Genomic DNA, 21,252 nt, shown 5'->3' with positions numbered 1-21,252 from the left:
CTGTTGGCTCGCCCGCCGCCGCGAAGATAGGCCCTTGGGCTATTCGGAATAGCATCACATCCGTACTAAATTAAGTTGACAGAAGTTTCGAAAGAAAGAAACAAGTGAAGACAGCCTCCCGGAACTCCAGTTACCGAAAAGAAACACGCGTGCCTAATTTGCGGCTACTTGCAGCTTTTCGTGGCTATGCACTGCGCTTACGGGTTGTGCTAGAGCTGGCCGGTAAGCACTGCCCCCTGACATGGCAGCAGGCGCTTGCGAATGTGTGTTGGCAATCTCGAGGAATTCGGAACCATCTTTGCTGGGTCAAAGCAAACAAACAATTCATTTGTCGAGCATCAACAGCAAATTGCTTACTGTAAGTTCCTGGCATAGGCATGTGTTTGCGGCTCAGACATCACGTAGTGGCTGGAACTGGCATCATCCGAGGATAGTCTCTCCAAATATCAATTCATAGGTTGAGACGACTCGAATGAATGAATATCTCAGACATTCTAGGCATCTTCCTTTAGTCGTAATACTTCGATAGCATTACCGCCCATGACCGCCAGAGTGCCTTGACTACCCTCACCAAGGGCCTTTTCTACCGCTGCTTTGTTCCACGTCATGCTTTCCCATTCGCCTTGTTCGTCACTGGTTAGGGGCGGGAAGAAAGGGTGATCGGTCCCGAACATCAGCCTGTCTACGCCGCTCGCATCGATGGCCGCCTTGAGCCCGATCTCGGAATAGATGACAGCATCAAGGTAGATCTGCTCCTTCAGAACCTGCCACACCGTCCGCCGCTTCGGTCCGACTTTGCCTTCCCGCACCAGATGGCCATCGTGTACGATGCAGCTTTCTATCCTCCCGGCCAGGAACGGCAGTGTGCCGCCGCTGTGGGCGAGGAGCATCTTGAGGTCGGTCACCTCGTCAAAGACGCCCGCGAGATACATGCGTGCGACCGCAATAGTCGTCTCAAGCGGGAAGCCAAGTGCGAGGGGCAACACGTGCCCGTACTCTTCCGTCGCCCGAGGTCCCCATACTTCGCTTGGAAGGCCGTAATGCTAAATGTACATATTAGTAAGGCCTAGGGAACCCGACTAATGTTAAGAGGGGTGTTCCATCATGATGGACATCTCTCAGGGTCGCTGCAATGAGTACACGACCAAGTGTCAGGGTACGTAATAGCTGATTTCTGGCTTACCGGATGAAGGAATATCATAAGTCCGTTTTTCGCAATCGCTTTAAAGACAGGTACCAACCTCTGGTCATCGAGCCCCTTGCCCAAGCCAGATGTCCCTAGAATCACACCTCGGCAGTGCTTGAGCCCCCGAACAAATTCCACGGCCGCCAGGATCTCCTCGGACGGCGCGCTAAGAGGCAGGGTGGCGAAGAAGAAGAGCCGGCCTGGGTGCTCGAGACACATGGACTCGAACTCGCGGTTGACGGACCTGGCCGTCTCGGCAGCCTCGGCCTCGGCCACGAAGTCGAGCCAGGGGTTCGCCAGAGAGATGACCGAGATGTCGATCTTGTGCGTGTCCATGAAGTGGACCTTCTGCTTCAGCGACGAATAGTGCGAGGTGACCGGCCGCCCCGGCAGCTGGGCGGTCGTCGATTCCGCTCCGGCCTGGCCCATCTTCTCCAGCGACTCTGCCTCGGCAGGCAAAATGATATAGCGCGGATCTTTGGCGCCGGCGAACCGGCGGATCAGGGGGATGGTTTGCCTCGACTCTAGGAGTTGGACGTAGGCAGGTGGATACATGTGCGTGTGGATGTCCACAACGCGGGATCCGGATGAGGTCATCTTGTGTAGAATTGCGTCTTTTACTTTCACGATGTTGCGAATAGGTCCAGTAACAAGACGTTACATTCGTGTATAGAGTTTGGTGAGTTGGTAGATTGCATGTGCCGAGGGTCAGGACGGTAGGTATGTAGTAGTATAGCTGAGACAGCTTGCCTCAAAGGAGATGAGCTATAGAGAGTGGAGACTCCCCGGACGTCTCCTATTCGAGTAGGAATTAGAACTAGGAATAATGCACCATTATCATTAGGCTTGAGATAGTTGACAGAAGACGGATAGTCATGAGTACTACCACCGGCGGTTATCGAGGGACTACCCGGGACAACCTCCTGTCGGAATAGTCAACCCCACATTCAACCGGGCTGTCTGCCCCGCAACTCTGCTCTACCCCGACCTTATCTGCAGGAGGGGACAATGGCTTTATCTTACACTGCAGTGACTGGCTGCGTGCACTTCTCTAGACGTAAATAGTGAAGGTTCTGTACGACGTAAAATCAAGATATATTGAGTTTGACTACCTGAGTTAGAAGGTTTCGGGTTAAGGACAAGGCACTCGGTAGTTCTCATATGTCGAAGAAATCAATGGACCTTCTGAGGACGTTCAAGGTTCTCTCTGTTTTATTGAAGGGATAATTCTTATTACTGCATGTATATACGTGACAATAACAATAACAACACGCCAAGTCATGCAGCGATCTACATTGGTATTATCCCAAGCAGACAGAGGGGTCCGGAATGATCTAGGTCTTGTGTGTGCTTGCCTGCCTATCCAAGTGTCGGACTCAAATGCAGCCGAATGCCCACCCTAAACCTTTCAGGGACTTATCTGACTGTCCATCCGATTTGATCTGATCATCCTCAACCAACATTACTCGGTTCAAAAGCAGAGCAATATCCGGAAGAGAAGATTTATAAACCGAGAGTGACACGTAGAATCTTGACGTGGGAGAACAAACCGCTTCGGTGCCCTTGAGTTGAGTTCATACCTTGAGATTACATCAAAATGGAATCTGCAGCTGTTAAGAGCGAAGGACTTGTCATCCCAGTAAGTATATATACCCTACCTCCGCCATTGTCAGTTTACGTGATGCAAGTCCTAAACACCATATCAGCTCATCGACTTCTCGGCTTTCCTGAATGGCAATCCCGAGCAGCGAAAGGAGACGGCCAAGGCCATTCTCCATGGATTCCAGACGGCAGGATTCATCTACCTGAAGGGTCTCCCTATCAGCCCTGAGACGCGGAAACAAGTCTTTGCGACCTCTGCAAGTTCTTCCGCCTGCCGACGGAAGAGAAGATGAAGCACGTCTGGACTACCCCGGAAGCAAACCGGGGCTACTCCGCACCCGGTCGTGAGAAGACGACCCAGTTGACGGACATCAACGACGTCAAGAAGCTGCGGGAGGGCAACCCCGACATCAAGGAGTCGCTGGAGATTGGCCGCGAAGGCGAGCCGGACCTTCCTAATCACTGGCCCGAGGAGACTGGCGAGCTCGTAGGTTTCAAGTCCACCATGTTGGACTTCCACGACAAGTGCAAGGAGATGCACACCGAGGTGATGAGGGCCATCGCCGTGGCCATGGACCTGGACGAGAAGTTCTTCGACGGCTACACCGACGTGGGCGATAACACGCTGCGCCTACTTCATTACCCCGAGGTCAGGAAAGACGTCTTCAAGATCAATCCGGGACAGGTCCGCGCCGGCGCACACAGCGACTATGGGAGTATCACTCTGCTGTTCCAGGACCAGAGGGGTGGGCTGCAGGTCAAAAGCCCGACCGGTGTGTTTGTGGATGCTACCCCCATTGAGGATACTTGCGTGGTGAACGCAGGTGATCTTCTGGCCAGATGGAGCAACGACACCATCAAGAGCACGATTCACCGGGTCGTTGAGCCTCCGAGTGGTGATGGAGACGTATACCCGGCCCGGTATAGCATTGCGTAAGTCTGCCTGTCCTGAGAACTTGTAAATTGAATCTTGTGTTTAATGTCAACGAACAGGTACTTTTGCAACCCGAACTTCAAGAGTTTTATCGAGGCAATACCGGGAACCTTTGCGACCGAGACGGACAAGAAGTATGCAGGAATTAGTAGTGGTGATTATTTGGTTCAGAGACTGGCCGCAACCTACTGAGCATTCTCAAGCTCGGCAGCAGTCAAAGCTTACCACATAATTCTTGGGTCGTATGATCCCCCGAGCTCTACTGGTAGAAAATATCAAGCGAGCCATTTCAGCATGAATGCTAGGAGACATATGTTGTAGAAAACAACATTTGGTGAGAGCATATGAGCAAAGTAGTTGTTGAGTGAACCAATGGCCCTCTGCTACATCCACTTGTTATCCACAACTTTTGATAGAGTAGCGCTATCAGCCCCTGGACGCTTAGCTGGTCATCCACTAAATAATGCGGCGGAGGGGCCTTACAACCCCACCTGTTAGTGACCCAGTAGACATCACAGGCCTTAACCTAGAAGACAGTTACATACGAGGTTTCAACCACTGTCTCTGCCAAACCTATATCCATTTTGAAGATCATGTGCTTTTGTTTCCCTTCCAATGGAGACGACTGCTAGAGTCTCGGAAGCGGCCTTCTACGACGGAACACAACGACGACGACGACTAAGATGAAGAAGACGCTGCTGCTGTGCTTCATCCACGGCTTCCAGGGTGGCGAGGACACGTTCGGCACCGCCGGCGAGTTCACCGAGCACCTCGCCGCGCTGCTGAGCGCCGAGCTCCCCAAGGTCGAGATCCGCACCCTCGTCTACCCCAAGTTCGAGACGCGCGGCGACCTGCACGAGTGCGTCGCCCGCTTCCGCTACTGGCTGCTGAACAAGGTCATCGACCTCGAGGTCGCCGCCGGCACCCCCAGCCCCACCGTCAACCCGGGCGTCCGCACCATCCTCATTGGCCACTCGATGGGCGGCATCGTCGCCGCCGAGACCCTCATCGCGCTGACCAGCGACAAGCCTGTGCACCACGATACGAAAGAGAGCAGCAGTCACAAAGATGACGGAGGAGACGACGCCGATGCGACGGGGGCGACGCCCTCGTCGCCGCAGACCGGCTTCAATGCCATGATGTTCCCGTACGTACAAGGGGTCCTCGCTTTCGACACACCCTACCTCGGCATCGCGCCGGGTGTTGTCGCGCACGGCGCCGAGAGCCACTACCAGACTGCGGCTTCGGCGCTCACGCAGTTGAGCGGACTGACGTCGCTATGGGGCGGGACCAAGGCCGCGGAGGACGCCTCGCGACAGAAGCCGGCGCAGAAGCCCGTCGCCGCCCTCGAAGCCCCGCCGGCGGAAGACAAAAAGCAACAAGGCGGCAACACAGGTGGCGGCGGCTGGGGTAACTGGGGCAAGATGGCCATGTACGCCGGCGCTGCGGGGGCCGTGGTGGCCGGTGGCGCCGCTGCCTACGTGAAACGGGACCAGATCTCGTCGGGCTGGGGCTGGGTCGGGGGTCACCTGGAGTTCGTGGGGGTGCCTAGCCAAGGGCGAGGAGATGAAGACGCGCGTGCGGAAGATGGTCCAGCTGACCCAGGAGCTTGACCTCGGCTTCGCCAACTTATATACCCGGCTCGGAAAAGGGGCCAGCTCGAAGCAGGTCAGCACGGTCGGCTTGGTCGTGGGCAAGGACCGGACATTTTGTAACTTACCGGCGCGGCAGGCGGCAGGCGACTGGAGGGAGGCCATCAACGACAAAGCCAGGGATGAGATTTCGGCGCATATGGGTAAGTACTGCACACAGCTTTCATATGTCCAATGTCTTTCTTAAATCACCTCCCCTTTGCCTACGCCCAATAGATGCTGATTATGTACGATAGGCATGTTCGAACCCGAGGAGAATCCTGGTTACTCGCAGCTCTCGGATGACGCCAAGAACTTGATTGTCAAATGGGCGAAGAATGATTGGTATGAGACTAGCAGCAGGGAACTGGAATAGGGGAAGGAGACGCAGGCATTTCCGCCAACTATTAAATGATACTCGAGATTGAATGCAATCCTATTATAAGAAATCTATGCTATTGCCCGCATTTCTATCGGGTGTTACTCTAATATACGCATTACTCCCAGTCCATCCTTTCCCGTATCTGCCAATGCCTGGTCTCCCTACGATCCTCTTTCCTGTAATGATGTCATGTCTCATGTATCCCTTGACCGCTAACACCGTTTTGAAGCTACCATTCCTCACGCACCATAGTATATGTATGTCCCTGGGTGGACAATAGACTAAGTGCCACCCCGCACCATCTTTCTCTCGTCGATTTCTGCATCCCGTCCGTGCTCTATACAGAATCTATACGACGGAGAGACCCGAAGCTGGGCGATACTACTGTGTAGCCCTCACGTTCTCCGACTTCTGAGCGGCCAGGACCTTGCGGCGCTGCCTGTTCATGTGGCCGATGAGCACGTACGCGCCGATGGGCCAAATGACGAATAGGGACACGCCGAGGAACAGCTGGTAGAGGGGGCCGAACTTGTGGCCGGCGGGGGCGAGCGCGCGCCACATCTGGACCATCTCGCTCGTGATGCCCAGCGGGTACAGGACGAGGTAGGAGCTGTAGCGGACCCAGGTGAAGGCGGCGGGCTCGTAGCCGCCCAGCTTGACCGCCAGGTACGTGTAGCGGATCACCTCGGTCACCGACCAGGCGAACAGCATCGTCGAGTAGACGGGCGAGGCGCAGAGCGCCGGGAACGGGTACTGCACTCCCCAGACGGCGACGTAGCGGGATGCGACTTGGGCGGCGGCCGTGACGGGGTCGGTTCGGACGATGCCTACGTGCGCGGTCACAAGTGGTTAGCTAGTCTATACTGTGACGTATGTATGGCTATGGGGAGAGCTCTCGCTCTGGCCAATGCTTTTTGTGGCCAGGGCTAGGGGTCACAGCTCGGCCAAAGCTGCCTGCTAAGAAACTAGAAGGAGGAGAAGTATGCGGGGGTGATTTGCAACATACCGAAGAGACCGTGCAGCACATCCATGATCATCAGAGTCTGCGTCCATAGCACGAAGTCGCCGGTCGAGATGTAGACAAAAGCCGGGCCTCTCAGCAGGTTGGCGCCGACGGTGCGGCCGAGGACGGTGGCCCAGAGGATGGCGGACACGGCATTGTAGAGGATGAGGTAGCCGGTCTTGATGGGGAGGACCTCTTTGGAGCTGGCGCAGCATCTTGTGCCATTTTGGTAACAGAACTTGACGGAAGAAACCCAGATGGATGGTAAGGATTCAGTTGTAAGAAATTGTCTGTCTAGGTACCCTTCCTTCGTCTGATCGCGGCCTTGAAACCCTGGCGCACGTGAAAGGAAAATTGGGCTGCGTTGAGATTCCAACTGTTCGGTACTATTGCCAGGATGGGGGTTTGTTGGGGACATGGGATGGTTTGGCCAGCGCGTTTGACGTGACGTGCCGGGCTGATTGGCGGGTACCTGCAGGGTTCACAGCAATTGCTGGCCGCGGCTGAGATTGGTCAAGATCGACATGGAGAGCAGATTATTAATAGTAGTGGTGGTGAGATGGTAACGATAACTACATATATCCTGCTCATAAGGAAACCACTCCTCCCAGTTTGTTAATTGTTTCCTTCATCCTAGCACCCTTTTTGGCTCATCACCCCTTCGTCTTAGAGGCCAACGAAAAGATCAAATGGGCATGATCCTGTTTTCGAAGGCTTGGCTCCAAAGCTGTTCCCGCTACGTTGAAGCAAGGCCAAGCGTCTATTATAGGAAGAGGAAGAGATACAGAAAGTTTAATGCCGGAGGCTGCCAGGCTAAACTTGCATTCGGCGCCGGGAGCTAGGCTATGCGAAGCTCGAAAGCTACAGTAGCTTCTGCCTTCGGCATTGCCTGCCCTAGCTGACTCGGTCAGATCAATCAGTCACCTGTAACGCCAAGGAGTTTCCTCTACGATCGTAGGCCTCAGTGGACCTGGAGAAGACCACTCAGCACCTGGAGGACCGTTTCCAAACACCGCGGGCACCAGGGCTCAGGGATTATTTTAAGCATCGCTTATCGCTACCCGTACGGTCGCACAGCGTTCCGGTGGCATGCCTGCGGAATTGCTGGTGACGGTATGTATGCGGAAGTTCACGATGCTGGCAAGGGTTGGCATGTATACCTACCCTAGGTATCTATCTTATACTAATGTGCTGCTTCACCCTCGCTTGTCGAGATGCATTCCTGCTGCCGTAGATCCTTTCCATTACAACCCGTGTCTTTCTTTCAGCGCTGCTTGGAGCGTCTTTAGTTATACAGTCATCCATCTCGTTTCCCCGTCGTTCTTCATACTTAATAACTTCTAATCAAATTTGTTGAGATTTGAGAGAAGCAGGCTTCTCTTCCTAATAGTCATAATGCGTGTTACTCTTGCTGTCGCCGTTGCGGCTATCTCTTTCCTCCATGTAGGGGTATGCGAAAAGATCACCTTCACAGTAAGTCTATACCTTCGTTTCCCCTCTTACTCTTCTCGGATGGTATGACTGACAAATGCCGATTAGGGTTCTCCCGCGGCGCATGCCAATATCATGGTTCTGTCTTCTGCTCTTGCCAAGGCCTACAAGGCTCCTCCTCTCGCCAAGCGTCAAGTCAAATTCGAGAACGGTGGCATCCAAATCGGAGGCGCCGGCGGTCTTAAACTGGGCGGTTCGGGCGGAAAGGAGAAGAAGACAGGCGCGGGTAAAGACCAGACAAAGGGTGCAGCAAGAAACCAGACCGCCGAGAACCTGGCTGCGCTCGAGGGAGCCCGCCAAAGAGCCAATGGTACTGCTAACGCTGGGAGTGGCCTTACTCCGGGAGTCATTCTCTCCGGCGGTTCTCGTGGCGACAAAGCATCCAACCCAGCCGCTGGCGGAGAAAAGGCACAACCAGCCAAGGGCGAAGCTGCCGCTCCTGCCAAAGGCAAAGGTGGCAGCGCTGAGGATCTCACTGCCGTCAAGGAAGGGGAGCAATTCAAGGACAACCTGGGCATCATCGTGGACAAGAATGGTAACACCAAGAACCTAGGAGGCAGTCTTGGGATCACCAAAGGATCTGATGGAAGTACCTCCGTCGGTGGAGCTGCAGGCATTAACATCTTGTCAGTCGCGGAGGACGACGAGAATTCCCAAGACGCCGAAGATGCCGAGTGAACTTAAGAGCAATGATATAGACCCGGCATGACCTTGCACTATAGACCAATAACTCAACACTTGCTGGATCCAACCCTTATACCTTGTAGTTCTACTCCGGAAGAGGGAGAATCAGAGAAGGGGGAGATTTAGCAGAGCGTGTGTAGCCTCACACGTTACGTATCTCGGTCTTCACCCTCACCCCGTATTGCAATATTGAAGTTGGTCATAAAGGTTGAGATGGGAAGGAAGCTGGTATCATATGCTTCTGGAACCAATTGTTTCAAGACTTACCAAAAAAGCAGCGAGTAGGATAAATGTACCTATGCCTACAGCGCAATGTGTCGAACATTATGTGACTTGTAACCCCCCGCAAGTTGAGACGAATGATCGACCTGCATCAATGCAGTCGGTACCGAGCCTACCACCTTCACCCGGACGGGAGACGGTGTACAAAACACTCTCCGATTGAGCCGCATTATTCCATTGACGTCTTCAAGTAACGAAAATTACAATTGCTCCTTCGAAAAGTTTCCGAGATGCAATTCACTGAATCACGGGAAGACATCATTGCGGTTGGGCCTCTTCTCGTCTTTGGATATGGTTTCATGAAAGTCACGCAACACCCTCGTCGAGAAAATCGGTCGGATGCATAACAAACCCCGCCGCCCCCAATGCAGACGACCGGCTAACTGGACCAACAGGCTTTGAATATTGGTCTGGTAGATTGCATGATATTATTCACGCCTGTCGTACCCTCTTGTTTGATCCACGGTGGCCAGGCGATTTTCACCAGTCAAACCTTACGTCCCAACCACTGTGATGATCAGTGGTGAGGGGGGGTCTTCAAGGCTAACGTTCGTGACCTGGACTGGACCCTTCTCCTGGCCTCTAAGTTCCCGGGGCAGATTGTTCAGAGTATCATAGCAAGGGGTAAACGATATGAGACATTGATCAATATACCAGGTAACATGATACTCCCGCGTTACCGACTGGATAGGCATTCTTCCAGAATCCTTGCACACGTCAGAACATTGAGAAAGCGAGATGGTTGCAATTCTTAGTTCGTCCAATATCCACTCGCATCTGTATTACAGTACAAGCTGGATGCATATTCAACCCAGCGGCGATCCTCCAGAATTGACACTCGCGGGACAGGAGGCTGAATTGTATGGTGTCAGCTACGAACTATCATGGCATCTATGGCAAAATATTCTATGATGAGAGCCGTCTGCTTCTGCAAAGCTCCGGGGAAGGCTCAAACGAGACCGTGTGGGAGAGGGATTAGGGAGTTTTGCCGTCCAGGTCTTCTTCCTGTTCATATCAATGACTTGATCCCGTCCGCCTGACGAGTCCTCACCGACCAAGACTACTATACTGGAGAGCGGCTTACTTTACGTCGTATAATATCCCCCATTTATATCATATGTTAAGACTACAGGTGTTTGTCTAATACTCGTATATTTCCTTCGTGATGTCCTCGGTTGACGACTCCCTGGTTACCTATCCCGACACAGGCGCACTAGTGAAGCCTGCAGCGAGCCCTCGAATGGAACACCAGAATATCGCGATAGTGGTGGTAATCTCGTTTCCGGCACTGGCCTTGATGGTGGTCTCTGTGAGGGTGGCTGGAAAACTTTCGACGCGGCAGTTCAGTTTAGGTATGTTGTCGTGGCGAATTTCGTGATGATTTAGCCAGGCTAACACTCATGGGAAGATGATGGGTTGATATGTGCAGCAATGGTATGAAGTCAATACATTCGGCCCTGTAATGTCCACTTGTTTACCAGCGAGCGTAGGCGTTGGCAATCGCGGAGGCTGTTGCAAGCTATGAGTGTGAGTAGGACGCGGGAACCCCCTGAAAAGCCTTGCGATCATCTGATACTGACTTGCGCGCACCCCAAGTCATCGTGACGAACTATATAGGCATGAGCGCTGTAGACATCCCTTCGCATGACTCGACGCAAGGGGCTGTGTGGAACTATGTCGTCCAGATATTATACAATCCCATATTGGCCCTCGTCAAATCATCCCTTCTCCTCCTGCTCCTCCGTCTCTTCGGGCAGAAGCCGGGAGTGCGGCGCTTCGTCATCTGGGTCAACACCATCAACCTGGCCAGCTTTTTCTCGATCTTCTTCGCCATAGTGTTTCAGTGCTTCCCGTTACAGAAGGCATGGAAGCCTCGATTGGAGGGGTTCTGTGTGGATCGGCGGATATTGTTCGTGGCCGCGAGCGCTATTAACATCGTGTTGGACCTTTTGATACTGGGACTACCCCTACACATCTTCGTCGGGCTGCAAATACCCAAGAGGACGAAGATCGCCTTGATATTTGTATTTCTATTAGGATTCCTGTAAGTCACGGTCTCGATCTTTCTCGTCATCCATTCATCTCCTCTACTTATCCGTTTTGTCTATCTGCTTGTTTCGCAGTTATTGAGTTCCTCCCAAACTTGCTCACACCCATGCTCACCTCCTGCCAACAGAACGACGTTAGTAGGCATATCCCACCTCGTCCTCTTGGTCCGGGGTCTCTACGTGCTGCTCAACCAGCCAGACCCGACGTCCAACATCTCGTTCGTCATCATCGCCATCGAGGCCAACCTCTCCATCATCACGGCCTCGGCGCCGGCTTTGCGGCCCCTCCTGCGCACATGGTTCCCTGCTTCTTCTTCTAAGTCAGGAGGAGAAGGATGGGGAGGTGGAACGACGGCGACGACGCGGCAGCGCGAGCGTCGCGACACGGTGGCGGTCTCGGCGGCGACGGACAAGATGGTGCTCGGCGCGGGGGCGGCCGCGCGCATCGGCCGGCTGCGGAGTGCCGCGGCGTCGTCGCGGCGCAGCGATGACGAAGCCTCGTCCTGCCGACGCGTGAAGACGTCGTGCGGACTGATTTCATGGCGCAGTATCACCCGCCGGCCCGCAGGCCGGACGACGACGACGACGAAGGAGAAGAAGAAGAAGGTGGGGTTCATCATGATAAGGAAGTGGTCAACATCGGACTGGAGAACGGCGCTAGAAAGGAGGCCTGGGTCTGATGATGATGGCCCCTAGGGAGCGTGAGAGGTATCATCGTCAGCCACCAAGCTTTGGCGTGTGACAACGGAAGGGTCCTTCTGCAGTTTTCATGTTCCTTCTCAACTGTCATTGTACGGATGGCTTATCATGTGGGAGGTGCGTCGGTGTTCCTGGTTTCTTTCCGTATTTGTTATGCTTGCTACGCCTTATGATTACTATACTGCATGGGATGAATGGCTTGTTTCACAACTTGACAGCTCGATTATAGTTTGCGAATGGTATTATGTGAAGTCCCGACTTCATGTACTGGTGGTCGTGCTGGCGACTATCTACTTCCTCGATATCAACCAGAAAGCGCTGGATCGCACTGAGTGTAGTATCGCAATACGACTCCGTCGGTAGCTCGTTCAGTATGACTTCATCGTTCGACGGGAAGAGGGAAAGAACCGGTTTGTGGTTCTCTGTAGACATCTTATCAAGTCCAGCTCCAGGGGTGGTATGTCAGATGTCGCCGGGTTCCTGACTCAGTACACATGTCAAGTTTCAAGCAAGGATACATGCTCTCTACTCTACCTAGTTTTCTTCCCGCTCTGTTCTCTTCATCAGTGCATCGTCAGGATGCCGTGCCTTGGATTGTCCAACGATAACCAGAAGCATTTAGAATGAAAAAGAGCGTCAGGTGGGTTGCCAGTCTCCGGTAACCCACTGTCTTTCAACCTCGCATGTGTCCCTGGTATTCTTTTCCAGTTCGTGCTCCCGTCAGATCCCCGGCGACGGGGTCTAACCAAGCTCTTCATTGAATGCTTTGGGATACGTAGACGTGATTTGGCTGGATTTAAGGGGAAAACTGGAGAGCTTTTCAAGAGGATGATCTTGCACGCTTTTTACTTCTCGATCCGCTCCGCGGAGGTGTGCGATCAGCCTGCTAGGGCACAGTGACGAACCGCCGTGTCATCGTCTGGCTACCTGCTATCTGCTTCGGAGGCTACCTTGTAGTAGTTGGTGGGAATGCACATGGGAGATCCCTAGTCTTATTAGCGCATGCTATGTTGCTAATTGGGCATCGGGCTTGGTTCCCGTCCACGGTCCACGCCTTATTACCCCGCAAAAGAGTTTATCAGGATCCTGTTGTGTGGTGTTGACTTACTATGTTGTAGATAGGTAGTTGGTGTGCTGCTGTTCCAGACATAAAGTCTGATTGGGTTTAGGTGTCTTGGAGGTTTTGAATCTGTCGTACGAAAAGATAAGGATGCAGCAGGGGGTCTCGGACCAGTCTCGCATTGTCCACCCAACCGCGTGCCTCTCTCGCCCATTCGTCACGAAGTCACTGTCATGTTCACATGTCGTTCGTTGGGTGGGAGATAGATGTCATCATCGCCTCCCTTGGAAGAGGCACACGTGTTGCGATGAGGGAGGGTGGTTGATGGTGGTGTGTGACTACTTACCTATTCCACAACAGCCTGGTGCTAAAACAATTCGTGGGGAACCGAGTAGGAGAAGCCAATGATGAGATGGCGATAAGGGAACCTTTTTCATGTACGGCTTGACGCATGGGCATGTAGTGGTAGTGTGGGGTTAACTGAAGCGTCGTTACTCGTTACTGGCGTTACTTGCTGTGGCTGGTCTGGGGTGAGTAATCTTCTCCAATAGAGCAAACTTCAGGACGGGCAACACCATGCGATCCAAACCAACAGACTGGCAACACCATTTTCATTGAATATTGACTGATCGAACGGGCATTCTTGGGCATGATGTTAGTTATACGCCAAGGGCTGCTAGTGCAAGCCCAGCTCAAGGTTAACCGGCAACCCAAGCTCGCATGATACAGTAAGATCGGTCATGGCGTAACAATAGACAAAGCAAAAGACGCCGCAATTGCGATGTGATGCTGTGATGGGATACCGCGGGTGCCGATGCTCTTGAGGGCTCTGTCCAAAGACCCAATACGAGATGCAGGTAGCTGATCCCATGGGGATTATCAAAGCATGTGGAATCAGGTCAATAGACCACAACAGTAGAGGGCCATAGGTTCCCGGGTTGAACATTGCGGTCAATCAGCAGTCAGGATGGAGCCGGGTGATGGAAATCATCTCGCCCGGCACTGGGGAAGGTGGTGCCTTCAGTAAAGTAGGTACCTACCCATCTTTCCGCTCGCTGTTGCTACCTCACCGTGCTCACCTAAGTATTCGCGCAAGATTGAATGCATTGAACGGATTGTAGTTTCGGGGCTGGCCAGAACCTTCGGGTTTCACTGAATAGGGCTGCCTGTTCTGTGCGGTTCACAGTAATCATTGAGAAACTGGGCCATCGGACCAAGCCGGCGCTGTATGAGTCAACAGGAACCAGTATTATTGTAGAATCCATACGTAGAAGATCCTGATGAATTTTGTTGCTGAATGCGCCAGACGAGGAGACCAACGGGGATGACGTCCACGTGCCACCAATCCAAGGGCATATCACTTCTGCAGGATGAGTTGGCTGGATGAATGAATGTGGTCCTCATTGTGACCGGTCTCGCCGGTCCGAAAATAATAATGGATGCAGCACCTCCGAATAGAGCCTGAAGAAAAGCAATACCCAGCACGTTACCGCCGAAAACTACAGGTGCAGCTGCAGTCGTTTCAGAGCAAAGAAAGCGAGGCACGCATTGGATTCATCCTATCTTATTATTTGAGATACTGATGGCCGAGAGTTGAGCTAGGTACCTTATCCGTAGCTGCAAAAGCAAGCGTGACCTTGACTTATCATACTTTTGTACTTATGTCATGCAGTGTTTTCACAACACAGGCCGGCTCTGCTGGTTCAGTCGAAAGAAGATAACGAACCGTAGTTATTGGTAGCCCGACCGGACTTTAGTCAACTGAGCTGAAGATCCGAGAGTTTGCGGGTAGTGCCTTGAAAGTTTTACTTCTATCTTGGACTGGACTCGATATGGCCTTGCACCTGGGATGGGCACCCACCGCCAGCCAACGTCAATAGCTGTTTGTTGGATACCTGTCATCACTTAATTGCGCAAACCGGGTTGGGCGGCCTTTATGCTGAATTTATTCGTATCCGAACAATGTCGGGTGGTATGTCATCAATTTGATGTGACAAGTCGCAGCATGTACCGAAGTCGAAGTGCCTACCAACCTAAGGTTACTGAGGTACATGTAGATTGGAAAACAAGCAACGTCGATGGACCCCCCACATTATGGCATTGGCATGCAAGTGAACCAAGGTACGGCCCCAGCTGGACCCCTACGAATCCCACCTCCTGATCAGACAGGCCGAGTGCATATCCCAGCCATGTACGGAGCTACAAGTACGTCTACCTAACCTCCTAACTGGACCTCATACATGACATACCCAACACCCTAGGGAGCCTAGGTTACATACCGCCACAATACAGCAAGACACCGCCAGCCCAAGCCCCCCTCCCCTCCCCGGACTGCTTTGTTACCTGCCCAAACAGAGCCTGAGGAAACCAAACACCAGTGCCAACGGGTTCTACGGGTTCTACGGGGTGCAGGGTTCTGCTATTCGAGCTATCTAACCCAGCGGGGCCTATGTGACTCGGATGCTGTTACCCTGCCTGAGATACTGTATCTGGTTTATGTGTAGCTTACGGAGTACTTGATTCTTCTCTGCCTTGGCTTCCTCCTGGCTTCCTGGCTCCCTACTCTTACCACTTACTCGTGCTTCCCATTCTTTTCAGCCCTTCTTCCCACTTACTCCTCTCCTGTTAGATTCTTTCGATAGTCTCATAGTCGTATTAAAGATATCTTACGGAGGGGGCCTAGAAGGTACATGTATACTCCGATAGAGTTGCATTCGCGCGAAGACGATTAGGCTACCTTTAGTCCCATCTCCTCCGAGGTTCGCCTTCTCAGAGTAGAGCAGAGATAAGGATCCCGCTGATGAATCGGCACCCATAAACACACCCCAATACTCCCTACACGACCAAGACAAAGGTTTCCTTTCAGCGAAATATATTCTTTCTGGACCATTATCACGGGTACCATCGAGCGAAACCTGCCAACTACCCTATTTTTTTGTCTGGTTACATTACAGATCGACGCACACACGACCGACATCATTCCTGTACGGGTCCTGCATTTCAGCGCGGGCGCCATTACGTACTGAAAACACCCACCCTGCGTGCCTGCGGCACACGATCACGACTCAATTGACTGGTCCCAAAAACTGGTACTCGCTCGTACCGACAACCGATCGCTCGCGTGTCGCCCTCTACTGGACTTGAGACTGCTGGAATTGGCTTTGTATCCAACTGACTGTGCCTTGCGGCGTTAGTATGCCCCGCAGCAGAACCCTTGTGCAGGAGCGAGTCCCAGCCCTCAGGTTAAGGATACCCAACACCGAATATAAGGCTTCTGGAAAGGGCGGCCGTTGAACCCGCCTTCCAATCACCGAGACTAGGATGATGATGACACCAAAGTCCTTCTTCTACTCCCGCCAGTCCCAACTTCCCCTTTCTTCCAACCCATCAACGACGCCAACTCCTTCCAAGCAACGATTTGCTTTCCTTCAGCGGAGAGATGCTTCATCAACAACGAAGATCATCCCCAACCAACCCTCCTCCGAATCTTCGCAATCTGGATACGCGACCGAGAAAATGGCAAAACGCAAAGAGCCGGATACTCGGGCTACCTCGCCCTGTCGCAGCCCGAAGTCAACACCTACAGCCAACGCGACAGCTCGTCCGATGACGCCAACGAGTGCTGTGCAGATACCCGTGAAGTCAAAGATGGAAGCCGTCAACAAGCACCACATGAAGTCCCGGTACCATGATCAATCAAGCCGGCGATCGTCAAGCACAGGGTCCCGAGGGCGAGAGCTTCGGTCGCCGGATGCCGACCCCCATCTGTCGCTGCACTTTTGGCTGGGACGAATATACCGCCGCCTAATAGGCGTGGAAGTACGAAGCAGCGTCAGCGCAAAGAAGCACGCATGACCGTCGACTCCATCGTTCCTCGATCCCAGGTATCCGAAAAAGACCTGAGCCAGGAACTATGCCTCACACCTTCTAGCCTGTCGCCATTTAGCCGGAGTCCGTTAGATATGTTGCTGAGCCCCCCAGACGAGCTAGGCGAGGAGGACGCGTCGATTTCGGATAGTGTTTTCACATCCACTTTATCATCACGGCCAGGCTCGTTCGAAAGCCTACCGTCGCTAGGCGATTCCCTGGGCACTGGTACGATGCCTTCGTTTGACAGTCCGGTCACGCCAAGAAGCAAAAGGTTTCGACAGCCGCGCAGGTCGCTTGAGCCTCTCCCCTCTCCGCCAGGCGAAGAACCGGACCATCCACTGTCTTCTAAGCTTACTGCCGACGTTGACCAGGTAGAGTTCAGGGTATTTGACCCTTTGCCAGCTCGTTCAGATAAGCAACAGAACACTGTCTTTCTGCCGTTCAAGACAGCCCTCAAGTCAAATTTGACGGCGTCTATTCGAGTTCTGCGGTCCGCCGCCAAATCTATCTCTCAGTTTACGTCTTCGTCAATTCCGCCCGAAGATTTGCTCGTGCGGTCACTTCTAACGGTCGATCCTACTGTGCCATTCACGGACGAGAAACGGCCACCTGTGTTGGAGGATGAGCCCAGCGAGGCGATGCGTCGCTATCTCAACCCTACCAGCAGCGCTCGGCTTGAGGTCCGAACAGGAGGTGCTGCGTCAACGCGCAGCTACACTGCTTCGATCCAGATGCAGACTTATAAAGTGCAACGTTCGAGGAGTTCCTCCCCAGCGGCCAGCCGTGGAGCTCTCCCACCGCCACCAGAATCACCCAAGGCAACAGCAACCTCTACGATGCCTCCAGGGCCGCGGCAGCGAGAGATCCGTGAGAATTCCGACTTCATTCGTATAGCGGTTATGGAGCATTTGATGCGCAAGCGCGGCAAGTTGGATGATCAGCGAGAGGGGCATGCTCGTTGGTTATTACCACCCCGCCAGCTCAATTCCAAGGTCTACGATATTGGATCTGACGGAGTCCCCGTTAGATGGATTTCGGTTTCGCAAGACAGCTTTTGAGGCCGAGCAAAGGCTTTTTGTTTTACAACATTCCTACAATTACAGCGTTTTCGAGGCATGCTCTCTCAGCCTGAGAGCGCACTTGCTATACGCACCTTCTTGCCGCATGGCCCAAAGGATAAGGGTACTTCCTACGCTGTTGTGGGGCAGAGAGAGTCGAGGGCTCTGTATGCCAAACCGCCCATTGAGGCCCGAAAAGGGGTTGGCATATTGTGTCGGTGAAACTCGTATCAGAGCCAAACCACGGAGCGGAAAGAAAAGTTTGCACCGACGGGTCCAAGGCATTTCATTACACAACGAAAAGCGAAGCGCCCAGCGAAAACGGCAAGCAGCAAGGACGGGTGCGACCCGCCCCTCCCTTCGTCACAGCCGTGGGGCAGCCCCTGGCAAGTCCCGAGATCGTGGCCTCCATAACAAAGAAAGTTATGATTGTCTACAGATTACTCCACTCTGCCGGCGAACATGCACCGGGCAGGTGGATATCTGCAGCATTCTAGAAGAATTTCTGGGAAGTGTATGGACTGCGAGAAGCTCCGAATTCGCGCGAACCCAGCAATCCCTGATTCGCCTCTCCTCGGTGGGCGGAATAAAACCAGCTCGAACCACCAGCAGTGGGAAGCATCCAGCCAGAGCTTGACGTGGCGGGTGGAACAGAACAGTCTGCAATGCTGGCTGGCATGATGCATCGCGTTGCAGTCGTCCCATCGCTCGCGCTGTCTATTCTTGCATTTTTTTCCCCTTTCACCCTTAGTGACAAGGGCAATGCTTCTGCGCGTTTCAAACGGCATAGGCTGCTGCAGACTACGACCAGCATGTGAAAGTCTCCATAGGCTGAGCCTGGCTTGGTGACTCTTTACAATCCATCATCATGCCCGCACCATACCGCGCTATCCACATGGCATCGCATGCGGCATTCCCACACCACACATACAATTTTTGCACTCATAGCAGCACAATTGCTGCTTGTATTCACAACTTCCTATTTACCCGCCATATATCCCCCACACAGCACATGCATATAGCCCCAGCCTTTCAAGCATGGCCTCTCTGTATTTTTACGGCCACAATATGTTTTTTTGGTCATTTTCTTGCTTGCAGCGTATGTGGAACCACTTGGTGTTTCTGGTTCTGGACATGATGGTGCATTGGGAAGGTGTTATTTGATTCCGGGTGCACGGGAAAATCATTTTCATCAGGAGGAGGCGTTAGCATGGCTGGGTGTCGGGATTAGCATTAGAGCGAGGACACGTGTTTATTTTCATTATCATCTTATTTTCCTCTAGCCGGTCTTGCCAGGCAGTTATCATGATGGGCAGGATGGCATTTTGGAAAATCCGCATCGGAGACCGACGTGTTTGGCGCATAGAATAGCAACCTCAGGGTCCAGGTCCAGTCCTGCTAGTTTATCCACATCAGTCCCTAACCAGCTACCGCAACTCAATCGCCTCGTGATCGGGTCCCTGCGTCAGTGCCCGACCCCATCCCACAATACTGTGATGCGGTTGGTGCGGTTGGGGCTATCATAATGGCCACGCACCTATACCCAATGCTACAAAATTATTCATGTGAGGCATTGTCAATTAGGACTAGGAAAGAACACTAATTAGCGGTGTACGATATAGCTGACTCACGGAGAGGTTAGGGTAGGGCAGAGGTGAGGCTTATTTTTCCCAGCACGGATGCGCTGTCATAGCATCCCGTACGTTCTATAGTACTCAGCCCTAAACCCTCCACCCTCCGGCCCACAGCCCTCATGGCAACCTCACTTCCCCTTCCAGTGGTCAGCCAATGAGTGGAGAGTCACTGCGACATCTGAGCGAGCGAATGTCTACACTTGCGTGAGGGCTTGATTGAGGCTGTGCTTGGTCCAATTTTGTATAATGACTAGCGTTGGGGCTCTCTTGTTCGAGACCATGTCTCCGGTAGGTAGGTCTTCCCTAGCGATCATACGAGGGAGGTCTATCTAGTGTTTTTGCAAGAGATGGCACCACGCAGAGGCTTGCAAGCCAGTTGCTGGACGAGTATGGATAGGAAGTGTTTAGGACGAGTACCATCCCTAAACATCACAAACTGTTGGTCTACGTAGCCTAGGGTGTCTTACTTGGTGTGTATATACAGCCAAGCATCAACAGATCTTCGAATTACTCCCTCTTCACATGGCACCACTTTACACTCAGAACAGACATTGTTGACAGGCGTTGTTCACAAGTTGCGATTTCAACCGGCAGCGTTTTGGCAAAGAAGTAATTTCAACTAGTAGGGTTTCTATAAGAAACCAGTGTTATGGTATTGTAGTCGTTCCGATCTTGCCCAGCCCTCTATTTCCGCGCATATGTACTCGTCGCATCCAGGCCGTCATATCCTTCCACGCATCGACGACGGTATTCATGCATCTCCTCCACTCAGCCTAACCCAATATCCTCCCCCGTAGCTCCCGCAAGTCCATGGGGTTCAGGTTGTGTGGTAATAGCACCGCACTGCACGGGTCCTGCCATCTCTTGGCCCCGAGCACGAGACACCAGGTTGCAGCGAGGAAGACGGCGGCGATGGCAACAGTGGCGATGCCCAGGGCAATACCATCGGTGGACATCTTGAACGTCGTCTTGTTCGTCGGCATGGTGGTCGACTCTCGGCTATAGTGGCGACTACTAGTTAGCATGGGACCACACAAGCTAGGGTAGGATAGCTGTTGATCGGTAAGTGTGTAGTGTACTAACCTGTCTTGAATAACCACTTCGGCAACCACTCGGATAACCAGTGGAGCCACAAATGGAATGACCACTTGGATAACAGGTCATATAACCGGTATGTCTATCAGTGAGACAGTGTTCAAGTTCAGGAATGGTATCTGCTGGTGTCACTAGGGCTTCCGGGACGAGACAGTGTCACGATAGCCGTTTGGTGGTGTCTTCCAGAGAAAGGGTCAAGAAAAGATGAATCCTCCCAAGTGGAGGGAGGTTGGGCAGAATGCATTTTATGTGATAAGAATTGTTGGTAGGAAATGGTGTTGTGAGAAGGTGTGATGGTGAAACAAGATGACACACTTGGAAAGACGAATCATATTTATACCCATGGCCAAGTGAATCAGTGAATCACAGAGAGTCAATACTCGGTTATCTCGATTATGTCGATTATGGCGATAGTTCTAGCCCTATCCGTTCAATACCGGAGGGAGCTTACGTGGATGTAAAAGAAGACGATTGTCCGGTGCTGAACCTGGACAATCGGAACCTCAGCGATTATACACTGCAGGTAGGTAAGAGGCGTAAGAGAAGGCAGGCGCTAGTGGGAATATGTTTACTGAAGGATGGCAGGTGCCGGG

At 52.8% G+C, this 21,252-nt stretch overlaps 8 protein-coding genes across 8 annotated transcripts; 5 read left to right on the top strand and 3 right to left on the bottom strand.

Moving 5' to 3' along the window:
- Window positions 1-494: 494 nt before the first annotated feature.
- Window positions 495-1,783, bottom strand: PG994_011629 (Amidohydrolase; the record flags this gene model as incomplete). The annotated part of the gene is made up of 2 exons (XM_066863038.1): window positions 495-1,043; window positions 1,184-1,783. The coding sequence occupies 2 exons, from the start codon at window positions 1,781-1,783 to the stop codon at window positions 495-497; spliced, it is 1,149 nt and encodes a 382-aa protein (XP_066712148.1).
- A 1,000-nt stretch (window positions 1,784-2,783) lies between these two features.
- On the top strand, window positions 2,784-3,914 carry PG994_011628 (uncharacterized protein; the record flags this gene model as incomplete). The annotated part of the gene is made up of 4 exons (XM_066863037.1): window positions 2,784-2,825; window positions 2,893-3,030; window positions 3,051-3,721; window positions 3,782-3,914. 4 exons carry the CDS (start codon window positions 2,784-2,786, stop codon window positions 3,912-3,914), a joined length of 984 nt encoding a protein of 327 aa, XP_066712147.1.
- Window positions 3,915-4,405: 491 nt separating this feature from the next.
- Window positions 4,406-5,729, top strand: PG994_011627 (uncharacterized protein; the record flags this gene model as incomplete). The annotated part of the gene is made up of 3 exons (XM_066863036.1): window positions 4,406-5,266; window positions 5,319-5,517; window positions 5,611-5,729. 3 exons carry the CDS (start codon window positions 4,406-4,408, stop codon window positions 5,727-5,729), a joined length of 1,179 nt encoding a protein of 392 aa, XP_066712146.1.
- A 387-nt stretch (window positions 5,730-6,116) lies between these two features.
- On the bottom strand, window positions 6,117-6,940 carry PG994_011626 (Very-long-chain (3R)-3-hydroxyacyl-CoA dehydratase; the record flags this gene model as incomplete). Its single annotated transcript, XM_066863035.1, has 2 exons — window positions 6,117-6,562; window positions 6,742-6,940. Coding segments are annotated over 2 exons (645 nt in total), but the record flags the coding sequence as incomplete, so codon positions are not given.
- Window positions 6,941-8,304: 1,364 nt separating this feature from the next.
- On the top strand, window positions 8,305-8,907 carry PG994_011625 (uncharacterized protein; the record flags this gene model as incomplete). Its single annotated transcript, XM_066863034.1, has 1 exon — window positions 8,305-8,907. The coding sequence occupies one exon, from the start codon at window positions 8,305-8,307 to the stop codon at window positions 8,905-8,907; it is 603 nt and encodes a 200-aa protein (XP_066712144.1).
- A 1,907-nt stretch (window positions 8,908-10,814) lies between these two features.
- On the top strand, window positions 10,815-11,939 carry PG994_011624 (CFEM domain-containing protein; the record flags this gene model as incomplete). The annotated part of the gene is made up of 2 exons (XM_066863033.1): window positions 10,815-11,239; window positions 11,372-11,939. 2 exons carry the CDS (start codon window positions 10,815-10,817, stop codon window positions 11,937-11,939), a joined length of 993 nt encoding a protein of 330 aa, XP_066712143.1.
- Window positions 11,940-16,323: 4,384 nt separating this feature from the next.
- On the top strand, window positions 16,324-17,930 carry PG994_011623 (uncharacterized protein; the record flags this gene model as incomplete). The annotated part of the gene is made up of 2 exons (XM_066863032.1): window positions 16,324-16,685; window positions 16,814-17,930. 2 exons carry the CDS (start codon window positions 16,324-16,326, stop codon window positions 17,928-17,930), a joined length of 1,479 nt encoding a protein of 492 aa, XP_066712142.1.
- Window positions 17,931-20,337: 2,407 nt separating this feature from the next.
- PG994_011622 (uncharacterized protein) lies at window positions 20,338-20,547 on the bottom strand (the record flags this gene model as incomplete). Its single annotated transcript, XM_066863031.1, has 1 exon — window positions 20,338-20,547. One exon carries the CDS (start codon window positions 20,545-20,547, stop codon window positions 20,338-20,340), a length of 210 nt encoding a protein of 69 aa, XP_066712141.1.
- Window positions 20,548-21,252: the final 705 nt, after the last annotated feature.

The sequence above is a fragment of the Apiospora phragmitis genome (genome assembly GCF_038363925.1).
Source record: "Apiospora phragmitis strain CBS 135458 chromosome Unknown utg000010l:1.0-9815664.0:1.0-9183399.0, whole genome shotgun sequence".
Lineage (NCBI taxonomy): Eukaryota > Fungi > Ascomycota > Sordariomycetes > Amphisphaeriales > Apiosporaceae > Apiospora > Apiospora phragmitis.
Note: the sequence above shows the minus strand (reverse complement) of the source record. Positions and strands in the feature narration are given on the sequence as shown.